This window comes from Protomyctophum bolini, assembly GCF_963924005.1.
Source record: "Protomyctophum bolini genome assembly, chromosome: 18".
NCBI classification, from domain to species: Eukaryota; Metazoa; Chordata; class Actinopteri; order Myctophiformes; family Myctophidae; genus Protomyctophum; species Protomyctophum bolini.
In genome coordinates this window covers 38,612,217-38,634,245 of record NC_137879.1, presented here as the reverse complement: position 1 = coordinate 38,634,245, position 22,029 = coordinate 38,612,217, and the positions used below count along the sequence as shown (strand labels likewise).

At 47.4% G+C, this 22,029-nt stretch overlaps 2 protein-coding genes across 2 annotated transcripts; both read left to right on the top strand.

Annotated features, from left to right (window-relative positions):
• Window positions 1-6,579: 6,579 nt before the first annotated feature.
• LOC308333682 (DCN1-like protein 2) lies at window positions 6,580-7,940 on the top strand (the record flags this gene model as incomplete). The annotated part of the gene is made up of 2 exons (XM_080790137.1): window positions 6,580-6,591; window positions 7,134-7,940. 2 exons carry the CDS (start codon window positions 6,580-6,582, stop codon window positions 7,938-7,940), a joined length of 819 nt encoding a protein of 272 aa, XP_080646263.1.
• Window positions 7,941-11,046: 3,106 nt separating this feature from the next.
• Window positions 11,047-14,505, top strand: LOC308332941 (DCN1-like protein 2; the record flags this gene model as incomplete). The annotated part of the gene is made up of 2 exons (XM_080789082.1): window positions 11,047-11,186; window positions 13,863-14,505. The coding sequence occupies 2 exons, from the start codon at window positions 11,047-11,049 to the stop codon at window positions 14,503-14,505; spliced, it is 783 nt and encodes a 260-aa protein (XP_080645208.1).
• Window positions 14,506-22,029: the final 7,524 nt, after the last annotated feature.

Genomic DNA, 22,029 nt, shown 5'->3' with positions numbered 1-22,029 from the left:
TACGTCTCAAAGAACACTGTGAGCTCAGCCTCGTCCACGTTCTGAGGGATGTTTCCCACAAACAGTTGGTGGGCGGTATGGTGGACGGTGGGTTTCTTCACCTGTGATACCCACTGCTTCCCTTCCCACGCTACTACTGGCCTGGGTCCCCTAAGAAGGGCTGGAGAGCCTCCAGGCATCTGGTTTCTCTGTGTTTCTGGAACGGGTGTGGGCCTCTTCTCTAAACATTCCTCAGCTGCGTCTCTCTCTGGCTGAGCTTTTAGCTGCATGGCTGCAGGCCGAGCCACCTTCTCCACCTCTTCGGAGGGTTCAGACCTGGCAACCACCAGAGGCTTGTCCTCAACCTCTGTGAACCATAGCTCTGGCCAGTGTTCATGCAAGGCGACACTGGTGCGAACAACAGTGGTGGGCTCTGCTTTCGGCTGCAAGGCTGCAGCCTTCGCCACCTTCTCGGCCTCCGCCAAAGGTTCAGCGCTAGCGGTCGCCACAGACTTTTCCTCCTCCTCTTCCTCCTCCTCTTCTTCCTCCTCCTCCTGTCTGTAGCCCAGGGTTTTCTGAGCTTGGGTTTGTTGACCCCATGGACCCCCCCTCCTAGCTGCTGAATTAGTTTTCATCTCCTCCACATTGAGATGCCAGTTGCCACGGATCTTTATCGGCCTCTGACTGAGGATCTGCTGAACAGGTTCCGAGTCGTCAAACACCACAAAGCCAAAGTTAGGGAGCTTCCCACCGTTCTTGATGATGAGCTCCAGGACTCGACCAAACTTCTCGAAGAACTCCATGAGTTCAGCTTTGTCCACGTCGTGAGGGATGTTTCCCACAAACAGCTGGTGGGCGGTGGGTTTCCTGAGCTGTGCTTGCTTCTCGGCCTCCTCCCTCACTTTGTTCTCCCGCTCCACCACCTTCAACTTCATCTTCTCCACCTCCATCAGGAAGGCCTTCAGTCGCATCTCCTGCTCTCCCAGCCGCTTCTCTTCCTTCTCCACAGACTCCTCCCTCACAGCAAGCTTCTTTTCCAACTCCGTCAACGCCATCTCCCGGTCTTCTAAATTGTCTACCCAAGCCTTCAGCTTCTCCTTTTCCTCTTCCAGCGTTGTCACCTCCCTCTTCATAAAATCGTACCTCTCAACAATCTTCATTGTCACCATCTTAATCAAAGCCATCTCCGACTCATCTAAACTGTCTCCCCAAGCCTTCAGTTTCCTCTTCGCCTCTTCCACCATTTTCTCCTCCTCTGCCTCGTTCTCTAACTGCAGTGTCTCGTTGACTGTGCTGTTCTCAGTAGTCATCATGTAATCGCTGTACATTTCCATGACTTGTCAATTAAAAGTTCAACTTTAAAGTCTATTGTCACATTCACAAGTTTACAGGTGTAAAAAGAGCATTTGAAATTATTTTCCGTACAAAGACATATATTACTTAGATCTCAAAACTACCTTTATCGCTCAAATGGCATAGTGTGCCGTTTGGGGAGGTGCTATATACAGATTATTCCTTGACATGCTGTGATGTCACCAGCCCAGCTAATTATGGAGCTATTACTGTATGTATGTTCCTTTGGCGATGTCTTTAGGCTAGACCAGAGCCGTATAAGAAGATAGCATAGCGATACGCTTTGATCTTGCCACAAAGCGGGGGTGTGATGTGCTATAGTTCCAAACATTGGAACTATCCCATTGAGATAAAATAAACATGTCCGCATGCCATTAGTTCCAAACATTGGAACTATCCCATTGAGATAGAATGAGCACTTCCGCATTCCATTGTTACAAAGGGAGTCAACGCTAGTGTCGCCACTCTCACACTAGATCACGCTGGGCTAGACCTGCAACACGTCAACACGATAGCCACTCCCCTTTTCTAAGAGAGGCAGCAGGCATTTACCCCTAACGTATCTTCTTTAGACAACATCCAATTTTGTTTTTTTGTTTTTTTGATGCCCAGCTTTGTGTTTGTGTGAATCACAGCAATGATTTGATTGGCTGATCACCCCATAGCAGTGATTTTATTGGCTGAACAAAATACATATTGAGGATAAAAAAGTGAGGGCAGAAAAGTGACAATTGACCGGAATGCGATGATGTATGATGACAACTTCAGACGGATGTGCTTTTTTGAATGACATTATAAATCATTTTATATTGTGATTAAACACATTCGAAACATATAGACAAGACAGACAAATTGCCAAATATGGAGTAATACACCATAGATACATTTTAGACTGCTGATGTCACAGGCCATGGCCACATGAAGTCTGAGATCCATGTTGGAGCCACGGCGTCCATGTTATTCAATGTCTTACGCAGTTGAATTATTCTCATGTTGCATTTGTTTGCATGCATTCCCCTGCTTCCAGTATCACGAAAGTGCAGCCAAATATAACATGACGCCACTTCTCCATTGAACCCAATGGACACGGCCGCTCTGGTCTTTTCTGTCTTCATGGTGTCCTCAAGCTCGATGATGAGCTCGCTACACAGATGCATTAACGCCTAAGCATTCAGGTGGCCATATAGTTAGACCAATTGCAAGCCAGGCGTCACGGGGTCTGGTTTCAGCTGCATGGCTGCAGGCTTTGCCTCCACCGAGGGTTCAGGGCTAGCAGTAAGCTTCATTTCCAACTCCATCAATGCCATCTGGTCATCTAAAATTCTTCCCAAGCCTTCAGTTTCTCCTCTTCCAGCGTTTAACTCCCTCTTCATAAAATGGTCCCTCTCAACAATCTTCATTGTTACCATTTAAATCAAAGCCATCTCCACCTCATCTAAACTGTGTGCCTTCAGTTTCCTCTTCGCCTCTTCCACCATTTTCTCCTCTTCCTCGTTCTCCAACTCCAGTGCCTCGATGACTGCGCTGTTCTCAGTGGTGATTGCTGTACATTTCCATGACTTGTCAATTAAAAGTTCAACGTTCAAGTGCATTGTCACGTTCACAAGTTTACAGGTGTAAAAAGAGCATGTTGAAATTATTTTTCTGCACATATTCCACAAATTGCGTTTTTGAAAATATTTCGTCTTATATTATTGGTCGGTCTCCTTTTTATATTAATAATTTACTCACAAACTATATTTATTTTTCATTTGACCTAAATTAGCATATATATACACACATATACCTGGGTGTATTATGTATACTTTAGAAAACGATATCGTATTTTGTTTTAAATTATTTCTGTGTCTTGCGAATTTTCACTCCAAGTTGACATGTTTTCTTTTTTTCTTCGAGAATGATGGATCTGATCTACCGCCCTGTGGCCAAATCACCTTTCACCTCAAAAAACGCATCCTAACCATGCAGAGAAGAAGGACTGACATCTTGCCAAATTTCGAGTCATATACATCATAGATGCATTATTTGACGGCTGATGTCACGGGCTGGCAACCTGAAGTCCGAGTTCCATGTTGGAGCCACACGGCGTCCACGTTATTCAATGTGTTCATCGTTTTTATTCATCTGTGTCCAGGCGAAACAGGTGAACGCATACATTCCCCTGATTCAGTGTCAAAGTACAGCCGAATATAACATGGCGCCACTTCTCCATTGAACCCAATGGACGCGGCCACTCAGGTCCTTTCTGTATTCATGGTGTCCTCAAGCTTGATAATGCGCTTTGCTTAACGCCTCCGCAGTCATTCAGGTGGTCATTGCAGACCAATTGCAAGCCAGCTTGAAGACCGACAGCCAATTTGGGTCCAGGACCGCAGGCTCAGCCTCTTCCTCAACCTCTGCTGAGGGTTCGGGGCTGGCAGTCAGTGTAGACTCATCCTCGACCGGTGGGACCCCCGGCTCCAACCAGGAATTCTGATGGCAGAATGCAGCAGCAGCAGCAATGGGGGCAGGAACAGGAGTGGGGTCTGGGTTCAGCTGCATGGCTGCAGGCTTTGCCACCTTCTCGGCCTCCACCAAGGGTTCGGGGCTGGCAGTCGCCACAGACTTCTCCTCGTCCTCCTGTCCCACGGCCTGTCTGGGAACAAAGCTTGGTTTCTGTACATAATTCGGGGGGTCCCGTGGAACAACCTTCATTGCAGACTTGGTTTTGATCTCCTCAACGTTGAGATGCCGATGGCCGCAGAACTTAATGGGCCTCTTACCCAGGATCAGCTGTACGGGTTCAGCGCTGTCAAACAGCACAAAGCCAAAGTTGGGGAGATTTGTATTCGCGGCACTCTTGATGGTGAGCTCCAGGACTCTACCATACGTCTCAAAGAACACTGTGAGCTCAGTCTCGTCCACCTCCTGAGGGATGTTTCCCACAAACAGTTGGTGGGTGGTGGGTTTGGTGGGTTTGGGCTGCATTACCCACTGCTTCCCTTCCCACACTACTGGCCTGGGTCCCCTAAGAAGAGCTGGAGAGCCTCCAGGTCTCTGAATTCTCTGTGTTTCGGGAACGGTTGTGGGCCTCTTCTCTAAGCGTTCCTCAGCTGCGTCTCTCTCTGACCGAGGTTCCAGCAGGGCGTCTACCTTTAGCTGCATAGCTGCAGGCTTCTCCACCTCTTCGGAGGGTTCAGACCTGGCAACCACCCGAGACTCGTCTTCAACCACTGGGAACACTAGCTCTGGCCATTGTTCATGGTAGGCGACAGTGGTGCGAACGGCAGTGGTCGGGACGACAGTGGTGGTGTCTGCTTTCGGCTGCATGGCTGCAGCCTTCGCCACCTTCTCGGCCTCCGCCAAAGGTTCAGGGCTAGCGGTCACCGCAGACTTTACCTCCTCCTCTTCCTCCTCCTCCTGGCCTGCACCCTGTCTGTAGCCCAGTGTTTTCTGAGCTTGGGTTTGTTGACCCCATGGACCCCCCCTCCTAGCTGCTGAATTAGTTTTCATCTCCTCCACATTGAGATGCCAGTTGCCACGGATCTTTATCGGCCTCTGACTGAGGATCTGCTGAACAGGTTCCGAGTCGTCAAACACCACAAAGCCAAAGTTAGGGAGCTTCCCACCGTTCTTGATGATGAGCTCCAGGACTCGACCAAACTGCTCGAAGAACTCCATGAGTTCAGCCTTGTCCACGTCGTGAGGGATGTTTCCCACAAACAGCTGGTGGGCGGTGGGTTTCCTGAGCTGTGCTTGCTTCTCGGCCTCCTCCCTCACTTTGTTCTCCCGCTCCACCACCTTCAACTTCATCTTCTCCACCTCCATCAGGAAGGCCTTCAGTCGCATCTCCTGCTCTCCCAGCCGCTTCTCCTCCTTCTCCACAAACTCCTCCCTCACAGCAAGCTTCTTTTCCAACTCCGTCAACGCCATCTCCCGGTCTTCTAAATTTTCTCCCCAAGCCTTCAGTTTCTCCTTTTCCTCTTCCAGCGTTTTCACCTCCCTCTTCATAAAATCGTCCCGCTCAACAATCTTCATTGTTACCATCTTAATCAAAGCCATCTCCGACTCATCTAAACTGTCTCCCCAAGCCTTCAGTTTCCTCTTCGCCTCTTCCACCATTTTCTCCTCCTCTGCCTCGTTCTCTAACTGCAGTGCCTCGTTCACTGTGCTGTTCTCAGTAGTCATCATGTAATCGCTGTACATTTCCATGACTTGTCAGTTAAAAGTTCAACTTTAACTTGTAGTATATTGTCAGATTCACAAGTTTAAAGGTGTAAAAAGAGTGGGTGAAATGATGTTCCATACAAGATTCCACAAATTGCGGTTCCTAAAGATAATTAAAGAAAGAATATGTTAAAAATAACAAATGTCCTATTATTTTGTATCCCTTTTATGTTACCAGCAGCTATCTGTTGTTTGCACGACACTGTGCGAGCTCTGGGGGCTGCTATAAACAGACCATTTGTTGACGTATGATGGCGTCACCAGCCGTACCTTCTATGGAGTTTTCTTCGCAATCCCCCCTGGATTGGACCGCCACAGCCACACCCCTTCACAGCCACACCCCTTCACATGGGTCTAGACCGCCACAGGCCACACCCTTCACATGGGCATGATTACATATTTTTGAGGGGCAACAAGTGGCTTTCGGAAATTACGTCATAATATGTTTGTTTAGAGCACTTTAAACAGCGTGGCAGCCAAGTCTATGGACTTTTTAATGTTTGTTTATAGCACTTTAAACGGAGTGGCATTGAAGTCTATGGACTTAATGTGTGTTTAGAGTTTGTTTGTGAGGCACCCATCACTTCAAATGATTTTTTTTCATTTTTATATTATAATTATTATTACTAATTTGTTTTCTTCTTTTCTTTTTTGAGGGGCGCTAGCCACTCCTATATGCAGCATTGTTTTATCTGTTTATTATATTATATATAATCCTTTGTGCAAGCAGAGCGCGCAAGTACTGCAATCGGCTGGGTTTGTCATTGTTGTCCATCGTCGGCCAATCGGGGACCACCATTCTTGATGACGTAACTAAGGTATGTTTGGTGACCGGCTGCGTATGTATGTGTGTATGTATGTATGTATGTATCGGGTCTAAATCATTTAGAACAGCAGTTGTAATAGACATTAGTTAGTACCAGTACTTGCACGCTCTGCTTGCGCACAAGTAGGCCATGCAAAGGCCATGTAATGGCCTACTTGTGTGCAAGGCGCCCCTCACGTCACACAGGTGTGATTTTATATATATTACTAAATGGGATGAACAGCGAGGTAGGCACAGCGGTTTCACTGTTTCCAGACCTGAGCAGACAGGCGGGGCCGTGTTCTGCTGTCTGCCGGCATCTTTTCCGGGCTTTTAGACAGCTGGCGGATGGAAAAAAAGCTCCACCCACATGTCATTCGGCCAGATTCCCGGAAAAGCTTGCCCCAGCGGCAGTCAGCCGCGCATGATGGAGCTTAATTTCCATCCAACAGCTGTCTTAAAAACCCGGAAAAAGACGCCGGCAGACAGCAGAAAACGGCTGCGCCCGTCTGGCAACAGCTTTTGTGTTGTGTGTGACGTGACGTCAGACAAGTCTATTTAAAGGTTTTTCTTTTCACAATTTTTCACCTTATTTTCATATAAAATTGATAAAAGTTCAGGACAGAGGGGCGATATAGCATTCACAAGCGGAAGTCATCGCAAACGGGTCAAGGTTCACGCTTCACATCCTTCACGCAGGCAAGTCGGTGTATACTTTGTGTCCGTATGACACAAACGAACTTGAAAACTAGAAGTCATACCCCAGTCTATATAGTTCCAGAACCTTTAGACCCCCTATCATACAGAATCAATGAAATCCAAAGTGAATCCCATGACGCTGGAGCAGCTCTACAACAGATACAAAGACCCCCGGGACGAGAGCAAGATCGGCATCGACGGGATCCAGCAGTTCTGCGAAGACCTCGCCCTGAACCCCGAGGTGAGCCTGAACGTCCTGGTGGTGGCCTGGAAGTTCGGGGCGGCCACGCAGTGCGAGTTCAGCCGGAAGGAGTTCCTGGACGGCATGACCGCGCTGGGCTGCGACACCGCCGGCAAGCTGAAGGCCCTCCTCCCCAAGCTGGCGCAGGAGCTGAAGGAGACGGAGGCGTTCAAGAGCTTCTACCGGTTCACCTTTGACTTCGCCCAGACCCCGGGCCAGAAGGGCCTGGAGCCGGAGATGGCCTTGAACTACTGGGGGCTGGTCCTGACCGGCCGCTTCAAGTTCCTCGACCTCTGGACCCGCTTCGTGACGGAGCACCACACTAGGCGGAGGATTCCGAAGGACACCTGGAACCTGCTCCTGGAGTTCTCCAACAAGATCAAGGAGGACATGTCGAACTACGACGGGGAGGGGGCGTGGCCCGTCCTCATAGACGACTTTGTGGAGTTTGCGCGGCCAATCGTGACGGCGGGCGAGGAGGACAAGAAGCTGCGGCTGAAGCAGCTCCTGCTGGTGGACGAGAAGCTCGCGGCGAAGGCCGCGTTTCAGCTCGGAGGCAGGATGGAAGTGTCCTCCAGGACGAGGAAGAGAGGGAGAGACAACAACGCGGACAACCTGGAAGCGGACGGACACAATGACAAGGTCATGCGCACCTGATCCGTCATATTTGCCCAGTTAGGGCGTCGCTAAACATCTGACAGCAGGACGCACGATGGTGTATATAGTCCAGTAACGCTGCGTGGGGCATTGAGGGGGCTCCAGGGTGTCCCCTCTGCCCCCTCTCAAATGGGTGTCCCCTCTGCCCCCCCCAAAATGGGGGGTCCCTGGCACATCCCTTCAAATTTTCATTAAATTTGCAAGCTGTATACTGCACTGGCCTACTGCCACCTACTGTCTGTTTATTATATTACACAGTGGGTGAAAAGAAAACACCCCTTAAGACTAAACCACACCCATCAGAGGTATGACTTCCATAGGTACCCAGGTACTTTTAAATACCTAGAGGTACCTCTAAAGCCCTGACCACACCAAAGGGTCGCAAGACGGTTTTTAGCGTTGTCCCTGCGGTGTGGTGTGTCTTGTTGCAAGTTGACCCACGTTGACCCCTGGTGATTCAACGCATGCAATCCGATGGCCCCAAACCGCACCAAAGGGTCCAGACGTTTTTTTAGCGCTGACTCCTTTTTGGCAACCGTTTGGACCCAAGGAGTTGCATGGTGAGCCCCTTTGGTGTGGTTTGGGCTTTAAATGAACTCCCAATTAACAATGAGGATTTTACAGTGTAGACTCGGTTGGGGGTCTGAGAGGTCAAATAAGGGTCCGTGGTCTAATGCATATAACTGGGGATTCTTTAAGTTACAAATGTTGAGATTGACTCCTATTAACCCCCAAAACGGGAGAATATCAACATTCACAGAACTGTCTTTGTGGGGCAAACCACTATAGAGTTGTAACAAATTGTAACAAACAGTAATTCAGGCATTAAGAGAACCACAGCAAACCAAAACTAACCTTTATTAATTAACTACATATTTTTTTTATTATTAACACGAATCTCTTCGACTGCTTTTTCTCCCCCAAATATGGAGCAATATATTGATGATGTCAATGTTCTGTTAAGATTCGTTAGATTTGTCATCTAATCGTGCGGCGTCTTCTACGGTACGCCATGTCACCTGATTTTGTCCATATGTCCCCCAAACTAATCTCACATGGTGCCATTAACATTTTGTGATTTCTCTTTTTTCTAGATTAATTTAACTATAGGCCTGAGAATATGACCGTTATAGGGGAAATGGAATGCATTCAGCCACCCTGCAAAACTTGTTATATACCCATTGTTATAGCACCCGTTTTAACCACCTGTCTGTCTGTGTTCCTTTTGTGCCCATGTATGGAGATCTCTGTAACTGTCTGTGGCTAGATGTCTATCTGTATGTCTGTCCTTCCCTGTCCCTCTTATGTCCCCATAACCATGGGCGGTTAGTTGCCCCGCCAAAACGTTGGTTTCTTTTTACTCACCTTCGTGTCTCTTGAAGACTATACTATCCAAAACGTTGGTTTCTTTTTACTCACCTTCTTGTCTCTCTTGAAGACTATACTATCTATTCAGCTTGTCCCTTTTATGTCCAAGATTCTGTGAATTTAATGTAATAACGTGATTTCAAAACCCCATCTGCACTTTGATTGATTGAAAAATGACTTTTCCATATGAATTGCATTGTCACCATACACACTGGGGCTCTTTTTTAAATGTTCGTCCATGTTTTGTTTTAGTTTTTAGCTTGTGTTTTAAATAGGCTCTATATATGTTTTATGTTGCACTGCCAATAACTGAGGGGAAACGATATTTCATGTTCTTTTGTATGCAAGTACATAGGAAAATGTACAAAAGGTACACGTACCACAGGTTGAGAATCACTGTACTACACCATCCCTTAACCATCCAGTGCAACTATGCAGCACTCTCTCTCTCTCTCTCTCTCTCTCTCTCTCTCTCTCTCTCTCTCTCTCTCTCTATATATATATATATATATATATATATATATATATAAATAAATATGCATCGCAACTAAAAATACATCGCATGGATGCACCTGGGACGTATCCTCAGTGATGTATCCCAAGGTCATCAGGGTTTCGGGTCTCTCTCAACATATACCCCTCACTCAGTTGACACAGCCGTGGTGGTCAAGTCCCGACTTACGTCCCAGTAGCTACCCTCAATCGGTCCCACTAGGGAAAAACCAGGGCCACACAATCACTGAAATATATTCTATATATATATCTGCTAGGGACATCAGCCACTGTTCTTACTGTATACATTTCTCTAAACTCCAGAATGTATGTGTATTAAATTGGATATCAACACTTCAGCACCCACCCCCCCCCCCCCCCCGACAGGGTATTACTGGAAAGCAACTGCATTCAGTGACAGGCCAGACAGGCCATTCAGTGAGGATGCCACATCATCAGTGCGCCAGGCCAGACAGATGGTTGGCTGTTATCAGAGCCATCTAATAGAAGAGTTATAGACGATATTGAGGGGGCAGAAACCGAGCGCCCGAGCGCTGTTCATGCAGCCTGAACTGAGACAACCTGGAGTTGGAAATACGTACATCGTTTTCAACGAGGGTGGCACAAATAAGAGTAAAAGTATTGTACAGTAACAACTGAAGTCTCTTTAATGTGTATGTTGTACTATTACTATAAGACGCGCAAACGCGGGAAGCGAACGCAGCTCGTACATATTTGGGTTTTGGATGTATAGCTGCTTTGGGGACTCCTTATATGGTTATGGCTGAGTCATGGTGACGTAACAGCGGGACAGACACTTGCATCAATCACAAACAAATCACTCAGCTCCATATATGGGCACAAAAGCGGGACAGACAGACACACAGACAGACTCTGTGGCTCTGCATGGCTGTTATTATCCAGCAATCATCCCATCTATCAGCCTGGTTGGTTGGGAATGGATTTCAATCACTGTGGTGTGGGACTGTGGACCATTTCATGCAGAGAGATTCCCATCTACCAGTGGCCCCCCTGCAAGATTCGTGCATTGGAAGGCTGCTTGCGCAAATCGATGCTGTCAGACAATTCCATGACAATGGTTTGTGTTGTGACTGTGAGTGACGTCAGATCAGAGCTCTGGTCAGACGATATAAAGCACGGTATATGCCTTGGCTTAGAGATACCCGTATATACTGCAGCAATATAAAGCATCCAGTCGTTGCAAACCATGAGCGGTGTACCCAGAATGCAAAACCTCAAGGCGGGGCAGAAGGAGAAGGTCCGGCAGTTCATCTCCGTCACGCAGGCGGGCGAGAAGGCGGCCATCCAGAGCCTGACGCAGCACAGCTGGAGAGTGGACCTCGCCACGGACAACTACTTCCAAAGCCACGCGAAGAAACCCAAGAAGGCCCACATCGTGGACAATAATAATCGCTGGAACGTCTCGGCGATCGAGCAACTCTTCAACAAGTACAAAGACCAGGAAGAGAACAAGATAGGCCAGGCGGGGATGATGCAGTTCTGCAGGGACCTCGCCCTGGACCCGACCAGCATCGGCGTCCTGGTGGTGGCCTGGAAGTTCCGGGCCGCCACGCAGTGCGAGTTCAGCAACAAGGAGTTCACGGACGGCATGAAGCAGCTGGGCTGCGACACCGTCGCGCAGCTGAAGGCGGCCCTGCCCAAGCTGGAGCAGGAGCTGAGGGACAAGGACAAGTTCAAGGACTTCTACCAGTTCATCTTCGGCTTTGCCAAGACCGCCGGCGAGAAGGGCTTGGACCCGGACATGGCCGTGGAATACTGGAAGCTGGTGCTGTCCGGTCGCTTCAAGTTCCTGGACCTCTGGAACCAGTTTGTGAAGGAGCACCACAAGCGACCCATCCCCAGGGACACCTGGAACCTGCTTCTGGACTTCGTCAATATGATCGCGAGTGACATGGCGAACTACGACGGGGAGGGCTCGTGGCCCGTCCTCATAGACGAATTCGTAGAGTTTGCTCGGCCAATCGTGACAGGCGGCAAGAGCAAAGCAAAATAGTGCCCTATGTATGGCTCCAGGGTCCAGTTTTTGTTTCTCCCTATTTCTTAAGGGAATAGGCTACTGTATTTGTCAATATGCCTTTAGGATTGTCCTCATGCCGATTAAATGTGAGACCACAATTGTTTGGGGGATTGACCTGGAATAGCCCCCCATGCCCTTTGCCTACAATTTGACTTCCAGGGAGGGCGTCTATACAATATTCCTTGCTGGTGAGAAAGCGTGATGACTTAGAATGGCTGCTCTGGACTTGGCTTGTTCAAGTGTTCCCTGAACCAGACGTGCAAGAAGGGATGAAAGCTTAACGTTTTCTGCACATGATCGGATTTTTGGCATCTGGTCCTCGTCTGTCGCCAACATTGAATAAATGTTCAATTCTTTATGCTTTCCCCCCCCCCCACTTGCATGACAAGATCAGGAAGAACCACCTCCATCGCCAGACTTTACGTGGCCAGTATTGTCGGTAGTGTTGTTTTCGTCGACTACCTTTTTTCACAGAGGATGACTAAATAAAAACAACATAAAAACTAAGGTGCGATGACTAAAACTAAAACTAAATATATACTGACAATTGCATCAACAAATAAAAACTAGACTAAAATGTTAGGGAAGGACTAGTAAAGAAGATATACAGTATAGCAATAAAAGACAAGTCATTTTATGGTGTGAATACAGCCATTACGACGCCCTTATCAAGGCCCACCAAAATACATTTTAGTTGACGAAATCAACTGTAGATTTAGTCGACTAAATATCGTAAGATATTTTAACTAAAACTGAAACACTGAAACATTTCAGAAGACAAAAAAATTACTAAAACTGAATGAAGTTTAATTCCAAAGACTCGGGCAAACTAAAATCAAAATTTGCTGTCAAAATCGATCGTCGATCGTCAATGATACACTGTATGACTCCAATATAAATAAATAATAATCACACCTGTGTGAAATGAGGGGCGCTCTGTTTCAGTCCCAGCACAGTTTCAGATGTTTAATTTACGTCATATTTATGTTATGGGGGGGGGGGTAAGCAATTATATCGGAATACTGATATAGTATTGATTTCAGCTGTTACAATTCCAAACCCGCTTTAATTACTTCACTTCATGACTAGTATTAAATGACTATAGTACTAAATGTTATTGTCTTTTTGTGTCCAATGTTATGTTAACAGTTCATAAAGTTAACATCATTATAACTAAATGCATTTGAAATTCAATAAAAAGGTATACTTTTCAAAAATAGCAAAGAATTATTCAGGTTTTCAATTCAAATATAGCAAAAAATAGCTGATCTATACAAGCTCAAAACGCGTCGCATTGCGACGCGCTTTGAGCTTATAGATCGGCTATTTTTGCTACGACAGAAATATGCACTGTGGCCCCTCTGGAGTGAGTGTGGAGATATATTGGCCCTCGACATCGTCAAAGTTGGCGAGGGCCAATTATATCTCCACACTCACTACAGTATACCAGAATGTAGGCACAGAGCGACAACATTTTGTGGACTTATTTTCCACATCATCTACAACAGATGGAAACCAAAAAAAATCACACCCGTGTGAAGTGAGGGGCGCTCTCGTAATCGTACAAATTGACATCATATTTGGCGCTCATTTTGACATAATTTCTCCTCTCATTGTCAATGGCAAATATAGAGACGTGTGGGGACTTTAAAAACTGTATATCACACCTGTTTGAAGTGACCGTTATAGCAATAAGGGACACCTGCGCAAATCTGCGTCGTCTGGAATGTACGGCGGCGGTTTGTGTTTTCCGACCCGAGCTGTCGTCAGCCTATATAAGGTTCCGGCCCGGCCCGCCCCGTACCACACAGTATACATGAGCAATGATACCGTTGAAAACATTTTGGATACACACGATAGTCAAACTCGTATAACGTTCATAAGCTGAAGTCATTGCCCCGAAGAACAAGGTTTATAGGCAGTTCATGTCTTTCACGCAAGGCCGGGTTAGAGGACAGCCGTGTAGAGTACTGCCCGACACAGAGACTGACTTCAAAACTCAGGCCTGGCCTCTATTATAAAGAGTCCATGAAAACCAATGTGGACCGCAAGAAGCTGGAGCAGCTCTACAACCGATACAAAGACCCCCAGGACGAGGGCAAGATCGGCGTCGACGGCATCCAGCAGTTCTGCGACGACCTCGCCCTGAACCCCGAGGCCAGCCTCAACTGCCTGGTGGTGGCCTGGAAGTTCCGCGCCGCCACGCAGTGCGAGTTCACGCGCAAGGAGTTCCTGGACGGCATGACGGAGCTGGGCTGCGACAGCGCCAAGAAGCTGCGGGGCGTGCTCCCCAAGCTGGAGCAGGAGCTGAAGGACCCGGCCCGCTTCAGGGAGCTCTACCGGTTCACCTTCGACTTCGCCCGGGACCCGGGCCAGAAGGGCCTGGAGCTCGAGATGGCCGTGGACTACTGGAAGCTGGTGCTGGCCGGCCGCTTCAAGTTCCTGGACCTCTGGAACCGCTTTCTGCTGGAGCGTCACAAGCGGTCGATCACCAGGGACACCTGGAACCTGCTCCTGGACTTTGGCGACGTGATCGCGAGCGACATGTCGAACTACGACGGCGAGGGAGCGTGGCCCGTCCTCATCGACGACTTCGTGGAGTTCGCGAGGCCGATTGTGACGGAGGGGAAGTGCAAAGCCATATGAGTCCATAAAGCGAGAGGCGTTTGTTTGTGTTTCTCCCTTCGCCTATAACAGAGTATATTTATAACGTGGCCCTGTATAGAGGCCATCTACACGTGGGTCCGTCTGATTTTGTCCGGGGCTAATCCCGCAAACCCCGCTCGTCCAATCGGTGTCCAACTTCCTTGTGCATGATGCCAGTAGTATAGGCCCGAGGTCCTCCCTCTACACACATTTCATAATGCGAGTGAATCGTGTCGGTTCGGTTCGTGCTAAAACATTTGGCCGACTCTTCAATAAGCCTTTTATGTATAGTTTGTTTCAACTGAATGAGAGACTGTCGTCCAGTCTGATGACATGGTAAATGGTGTATTTATATAGCGCCTTTATCGAAGGACAGATGCATAGATTCGTGCATTACATTCACCCATTCATTCACACATGCACATTCATACACCGATGGAGGAGGAAACCATGCAAGGCACATTGGGAGCAATTATGGGGGTTCAGCGTCTTGCTCGAGGACACTAACTCCGGGGGGAACCCATGCAGGATCGCGAACCGGGGAACCTGTGGACTGAATATCTCCACATTTCTCGTGCATGCTGCCATAGTATATAGGCCAAGGAAGTAAAAATACAGAATATCCTTCACCTATTACAATTTTTGTTTCCTGTGTCAATATCTATACTATACTTTGTCACACCACACCACGATTAGATCACATGTAGTTTTGTTTTGTTATTGTTTTTTTTTTGCTGTAATTTTGCTGTAATCTTTGCTGTAATTTGACTGTAATTTGAATAGTATTCCTCTCTTTGGGCCTGCAGAGCCCACAATGTCAAAAAATCTCTTTGGATTTTTATTTCAAAGTGAAAAGAGGTCACGTTGATATAATTCGCATTGAAAGTTCATATTCACGGTTGACGGTTCACATAATCCGATAATGTTCTGATTAACACACACTTTTTGTTTCTCTACTATATCTTTGGTTTCTAGTTTTTAAACCATTTTTCATACTTTTCAAACTAGTTTATTTTTCTAATAAAATAGTTTTTTTTATTTTTCTGTTATGTAAAGTATATGTATTAAGTATAGCTTTCCGAAGGGCGCTATCCCCCCCCCAATGCATGGCTTTTGAAGATCATAATGGCAACCAGAGTCTATGGGATTTTGTTGAGAGCACTTATGACATAAATTGCCAGCCAAGTCTATTATGGACTTTGAGGATATTACAATATTTGTTTAGAGCATGACATAAATAGTTTGCCAGCCAAAAAAAGTCTATGGACTTTAATGTTTGTTTATGGCACTGACGTAAGACGTCACAAGGCCGATATAAATGCAGTGGCCTCCCCCCTCACTTCACACAAGTGCGATTTTTAGCTTCAAAAGAAAGGAGATTCAAATTCAGAAAGTGTCAGAAAGCCTGTCAGCGATGCTTACCACGACTCACGACATATAGGCTTCAGAAAGGCCTCATTCTAGACTCATTACCGTCACAATAAATGTTTTCAGTGTGGCTTTGGGCGCTTGTCCATTTTTAGTTCTGTTCATTTTTCTTCTTTTTGTCTCCACCAGGCTGAAGGCATGGAGAGAGAGTATGTTTTGCTCTCTGTCCGTGTGTGTGTGTGTGTGTGTGTGTGTGTGTGTGTGTGTGCGCGCGCACGCGTGTGCGCGTCCTTCCGTCTGACCGTTACCAGCTAATCTCCGCCACCGTTGGCCCGATCCATGCCAAACTTTGCACATACACTCCCTGGATGCCAACGACAAACCTCTGCCCCATATATATTCTTCAACGGCCTGTTATAGCGCCACCATGAGGCCGATTTAGGCAAAACCCATTTCTGTAGATTCCTCGTACACATTTTATCCATACATCACACACTTCGGTATCCATTATCTCCATAGTCATGTGATCAACACGGATCTGCACCATTTCCCATATTCCGTCCTGATTGGCTAAGATTGTCTTCCAAAGCTCACATGATTGGTCCGTTTCGAACAAAATGCCACAAATCACAAACACAGTGTGCAATTTCTGTGAAATTATACACGCACATTATACATTTCCACTAGGCCGAGGACGACATGCCACAATTATTTTCCAAATCAGCCTCATGGTGGCGCCATAACAGGCCAATTCCTGTCTTTAGCTATAACTGCATCGATCTGTGTACAACTTTGTATGCGCACTCCCTAGAGGCCATGGAAAAACATTGTCCCTGCATCCCTCCACATCAGCCGGTTATAGCGCCACCATGAGGCCGATTTATGCAAAACACATTGCTTATGTTAGTCGCACAGATTTCACACAAATCGGTCCACATCTCTGTAGTCACGTGATCAAGACGAGTCCGTTGGATTCATCAGATTCTACACTGATTGGCTCGTTTCATGCTGCACATGTCCTGCTCATCCAGAATTCTATCCTCAGAGATGCTATGAGTGATCTGGCTCTGCTCTGCATTTCCTCAACAAAATGAAGAGAATTGTTGCAAAAAACAAACAAACAAAAAACATGTTTATATTATTTCTGCTCATATCGACCTGCTGAATTGTCTTGATTCTACCAGCTGCCCACTGATTGACAATTCTACATCAGTGGTTCTCAACCTTTTCAGCCTGCGACCCCCCCCCCCCCCCCCCCAAAATAATCCTTTTTGAACTGGGGACTCCATATATGGAGCCGGCCAGCAACTCTATACATCTAACCTCATACTTCAAACCGTCGGTCTCCGTATATGGAGCGGACATGTTCTGACATTCCAATCAATCCACTTCGATGTCTCCCTTTTGACTGATACCTGTCCATTTAAACTCTAGACGGGCCTGCCCCTATAAGTTATTAGTGCAGCCGCGCCCGTCACGTGGCGAGAACTAGCCTACTAACTAGAGTTCTCAACAGGCCCGATAAGTAAAAGACCCAGGTCCTACCTGGGCCCTCATCAAACCCTGTACTCTCAAGACACTGCCCGTCACCCGCATGCGACGTGCACGCGAAGCTTCTCGCCCTCAGGACGTCTTACTGCAGGTATAGTATAGGCAGGGGGCGTTAAAAACTGTCTGGGGTGGTCAACAAAAGCCTGCGTAGACTTTGAAATGACCCCAAACATGTCCCGTTAAGTCGTATTATCACTCCCCGCTAACAGTGACGAGTTACAGTATTCGACTGCCATGATACTTGGTCAGACGGGACGCAAACATTTAAGATCAATCAATTGATTGTGTTTCTGCTTGTGATCAGTGGAATCACTGTACATTGTTCCTAATTCATCTGTATCAGGCGCGGTTTAGTGGACCCTATGTAATTGGTGAGAAGATCAGCGAGGTGAATTATGTCATTAACACTCCGGATAGACGTAAGAAGAAAAGGTTGTGTCACATAAATATGGTGAAGCGGTATCATGGTCGGGAGGAGAAGCCAGTGGCGGCTATTACCATAGGAAAGAGTGACCCAGAGGAGGAAGGTGGGGCAGAGAGTTTGGAGCCAGTGGGAATCCGGTTGCTAAACAGTGAGGTGATGGATAAGTGGGGTCCGTTGGTGGAGCATCTACAACCAAGTCAGGGGGAGGACGTGTATGCTCTGATCCAGCAGTTTCCGGAGGTGTTTACTGACACTCCTGGGTTGACCTCGGGGGTTAAACATGATATAGAAATAGGGGATGCCTTGCCTGTCAAGCAGCATCCCTATAGGTTAAATCCTACGAAGATGGCTGCAGTTAGGGAAGAAATAAAGTACATGCTAGAGCATGATATTATTGAACCTAGCAGTAGTGATTGGAGCTCGCCGGTGGTACTCGTGCCAAAACCGGATGGGAGTATTAGGATGTGTGTGGATTTTCGCAAGGTAAATGCAGTGTCTAAGGCAGACTCATTTCCCCTTCCCAGAATTGAGGACTGCATTGATAGAATTGGCTCAGCTACATACGTATCTAAGTTTGACTTGTTGAAAGGATATTGGCAGGTGCCGTTGACAGAACGGGCCAGAGAGATCTCAGCATTTGTGACTCCCGATGGACTGTATCAATTTCGGGTCCTGCCGTTTGGGTTGAGAAATGCTCCGGCCTGCTTTCAGCGTCTGATGAGCCAGGTCACCAGAGGGCTGAGGAACTGTGTAACCTATATTGATGATGTGGTTTTGTACCATGATACGTGGGACGAACATGTAGCTCAGATAAGAGAGTTCTTTGCCCGGTTGACAGAAGCCAACCTAGTCATTAACTTAGCAAAAAGTGAGATTGGCAAGGCTCAGGTGACGTATTTAGGGCACGTGGTAGGTCGTGGTCAGGTCCGCCCACGTACCGCTAAGGTACACGCCATTAATGATCTGCCTGTACCTCAGACAAAAAAGCAGCTCATGAGAGTATTGGGAATGTGCGGTTTCTATAGGAAGTTTGTTCGTAATTTTGCGGCAACTACAGAACCCCTCACGAATCTCTTGAAGAAAACTGTGAAATTTTTTTGGAACGAGAAGTGTCAGATAGCATTCGAGCAGGTAAAGGCCATCTTAACCTGTCAGCCTGTGTTAGCGGCACCTGATTTTGGGAAACCATTTAAACTGGCGGTAGATGCATGTGATGTGGGAATCGGAGGGGTGCTCATGCAGGAGGACTGTGATGGTATGGATAGACCGGTCGCTTACTATTCGAAAAAACTGAACCGACACCAAAAGTTCTATTCAACTATAGAAAAGGAAGGGTTGGCATTGGTGTTGGGGTTGCAGCATTTTGAGATCTGTGACCAATGGTTGTGGGGAGGTGGTAGTGTATACTGACCACAACCCTCTGGTTTTCATTGAGAAGTTTAAGACCAAGAACCAGAGGCTCTTTAGATGGGGTCTGGTCCTGCAGCAATACAATCTGCGCATACAGCATGTAGCAGGGAAGGATAATGTCATTGCTGACACACTGTCTAGGGCAGCGGGCTGAAAAAGTGCTAGGGGAGTTGAAGAGAATAAGAAGATGTAGAGTAGACGTGCAGGATAAAGAAAAGTAGAATTTTCTTTTTTTTTTATGGGGGGAGATGTTAGGATATTGTGCTCTGGGGCAGCAGAGGGTTTCACATATATATACATCAGTCATATCATTCCACCTCATGCACACATGCTTTGTTTATTTGTTTTATTATGTTGGCACCGCCTCTACGTCACAACATTGGAGGCCGGCCACTGGAAGTACGACGTCATAAAATAGACGTCATCACAACGGGACGGGAGACGGAGGAAATGTTTGGACAGCACGGTGTCTAGGGAGTGAGGCAACTGTTAGGGGGACGCGATTCAGTGTTACCGACCTGCACATACGAAGGCCACCGACCAGCTGCACTGGACTAGAATAGAAGCCACGGATGGATAGCGCTGTCCTCCGTCGGCCTATTAGTTTAAAGTGGGTTGTGAGTATAGTGGAGCTTCGCGTAGTGGGAAAGTTTACTGACGGTCACTTGTTGCCATCATGTGTCGGCGCTGTGCCACGACTAATCTATAAAAACAGAAAATACCCTACGGGGAACAAAAACAGAAGAAAACCAACGGAAGCTATAACACCATTACCTACGCGGGTTGTTATCCCCGCGCCTGAACGACTACCGATCCAGCACCTCGCTTCGGCTGTGGGCCAACGACAGAGCTGGCCGTAGCCAACGGGTGAGTGGACCGGGGTGTTGTTGATATGGGAGCCGGTGCCGTTTTTTTTATTTAGTTTGACACATGCACGCTCACACGCACACACGACCATCCACGTCTTTTAGGTCAGGGTAGCTCCTAGTTTGCTGTTAACACTTAGACTGCCGCCATTTATTGATAAATTAGGTCCTAATTCACGCCAGCATTTTTTTAATTTGAGCTCTTATTTTGAAAAGCCACATTTTGCCTCAACCGGAAGTGAGCTCATCTCTGCCAGCTTTACGTTTCCATGACAACCTTTGTTTATATGATCACATCATGCCGGGTACACTATAGACCTCCACAACGTCGGCTCGTGCCGTCAAAGAAACGCTGTTTTGACCAAAAATGCCATCTGGGACAAGGAATAGGAGATACAGGCGATTGAAAGAAACGGATAGAATGGATTCTTATGGCGACGACGAACTAAGATGAACGATCCAATGCTGTGCTAACAACACAGCTAGCTAACCGGCTAACGTAAGTAGCATTATGGCTCGATCGATCAAATGCACTATAAAACAACAATTGCCGAAGGGCTACGGCAATGGCGGCAAGCGTTTTATTAATGAATTGACATTAATCTAAGGCAATGGCGCGGAGGGTGTTAATTATCGAGCCCTGGGAGCAACCCGTGACACAATTAAGAATAGCATTTAAGGTTTTCAATAAAAAATCACACTCGTGTGAAGTGAGGGCCACATCACTTCTTTATACAAACATTGTACTAGTCTACAGTATGTTTGTACTCTAAACAAAGTCCATAGACTCTCCCACTGTTTATATTGTGTTTAGTTTCCAAGATGGCCGCAGCACCAGGAGGGGGTGGGGCGGAGGTGAGCGGGTGGGGTTGACATATGCCCTTACTGGGCTGCGTTCACACATTCAAGACACCTGTCTTGTGTCTGTCTTTAATGGCCGCTCCAATGCATTTCCAATGGAAGCCCATATGGTTTGACCAAACATTTTGTTTGATGGGGGGGAGGGGGGCAGAACACATCCATCAAAGCTGTGTTCAGACACAAGTCAGGTGTCAGACACAAGGCAAGTGTCTTGGATGCAGCCCAGTAAGGGCATTATGTCGACCCCGCCCGCTCAGCCCCTCCTGGTGCTGCGGCCATCTTGGAAACTAAACACAATATAAACAGTGGGAGAGGGGTGTGCCGAGAAAGGCCCTTGGGGGCCCACTTCACGGCCCACCGCAGTGGGCCCCGGCCCTCAGAAACGTTGCATAGAACAACAGCGAGGGTGCAGCTGCACAAATGGAAGTCGTTATGCAGGCGTGGCATTGGTTTACGTTATGTCAGACTATATAACCATGCGCAGTCTATTAAGTGTTTATGTGTTGAAGAACCTCCCTTAAACATTGAATTCAACTGTCGTCCACGCCAGCTGTCAGAGCTAAATTGGGATTCAAGGCACTAGAGGTACATCTCCAGAGACCTCCGCTCTGGCATGAAGTGGAGAGTGTATAAGACGCAAGAGTGCAAATCAGTTAGAATGAGTTATTCGGGCGAAGCGGTCGTCTTTGACGACCTGCGGTCTTGTTTCTCCACCACGGAGTGGAACCAGCTGGCCGACGGTGACAGAGTAATTTGTCTGAACGTCATGAAGAACCATTTATTTAAGCTCTCCATAGGCCTGAGGTCCGTGCCTCCCGGATTCATGGCGAGAGACGACGACGACGGCCTGCCCTTATTACGCAGCAAGCCAAGCGAGGAGCAGAAGCAACGTCTGTCCGATGCTCACACGGAACCGGACGCAAAGACCACGACGATACCTTCCGCGAAAGACGACACGGAACGGGACGTTCCGGCGGGCGTCCGACACAGCATCTGCGATTTGTGCAATCAGTTCTATTTAGAGGAGTGTGAGGAGCGCGAGCC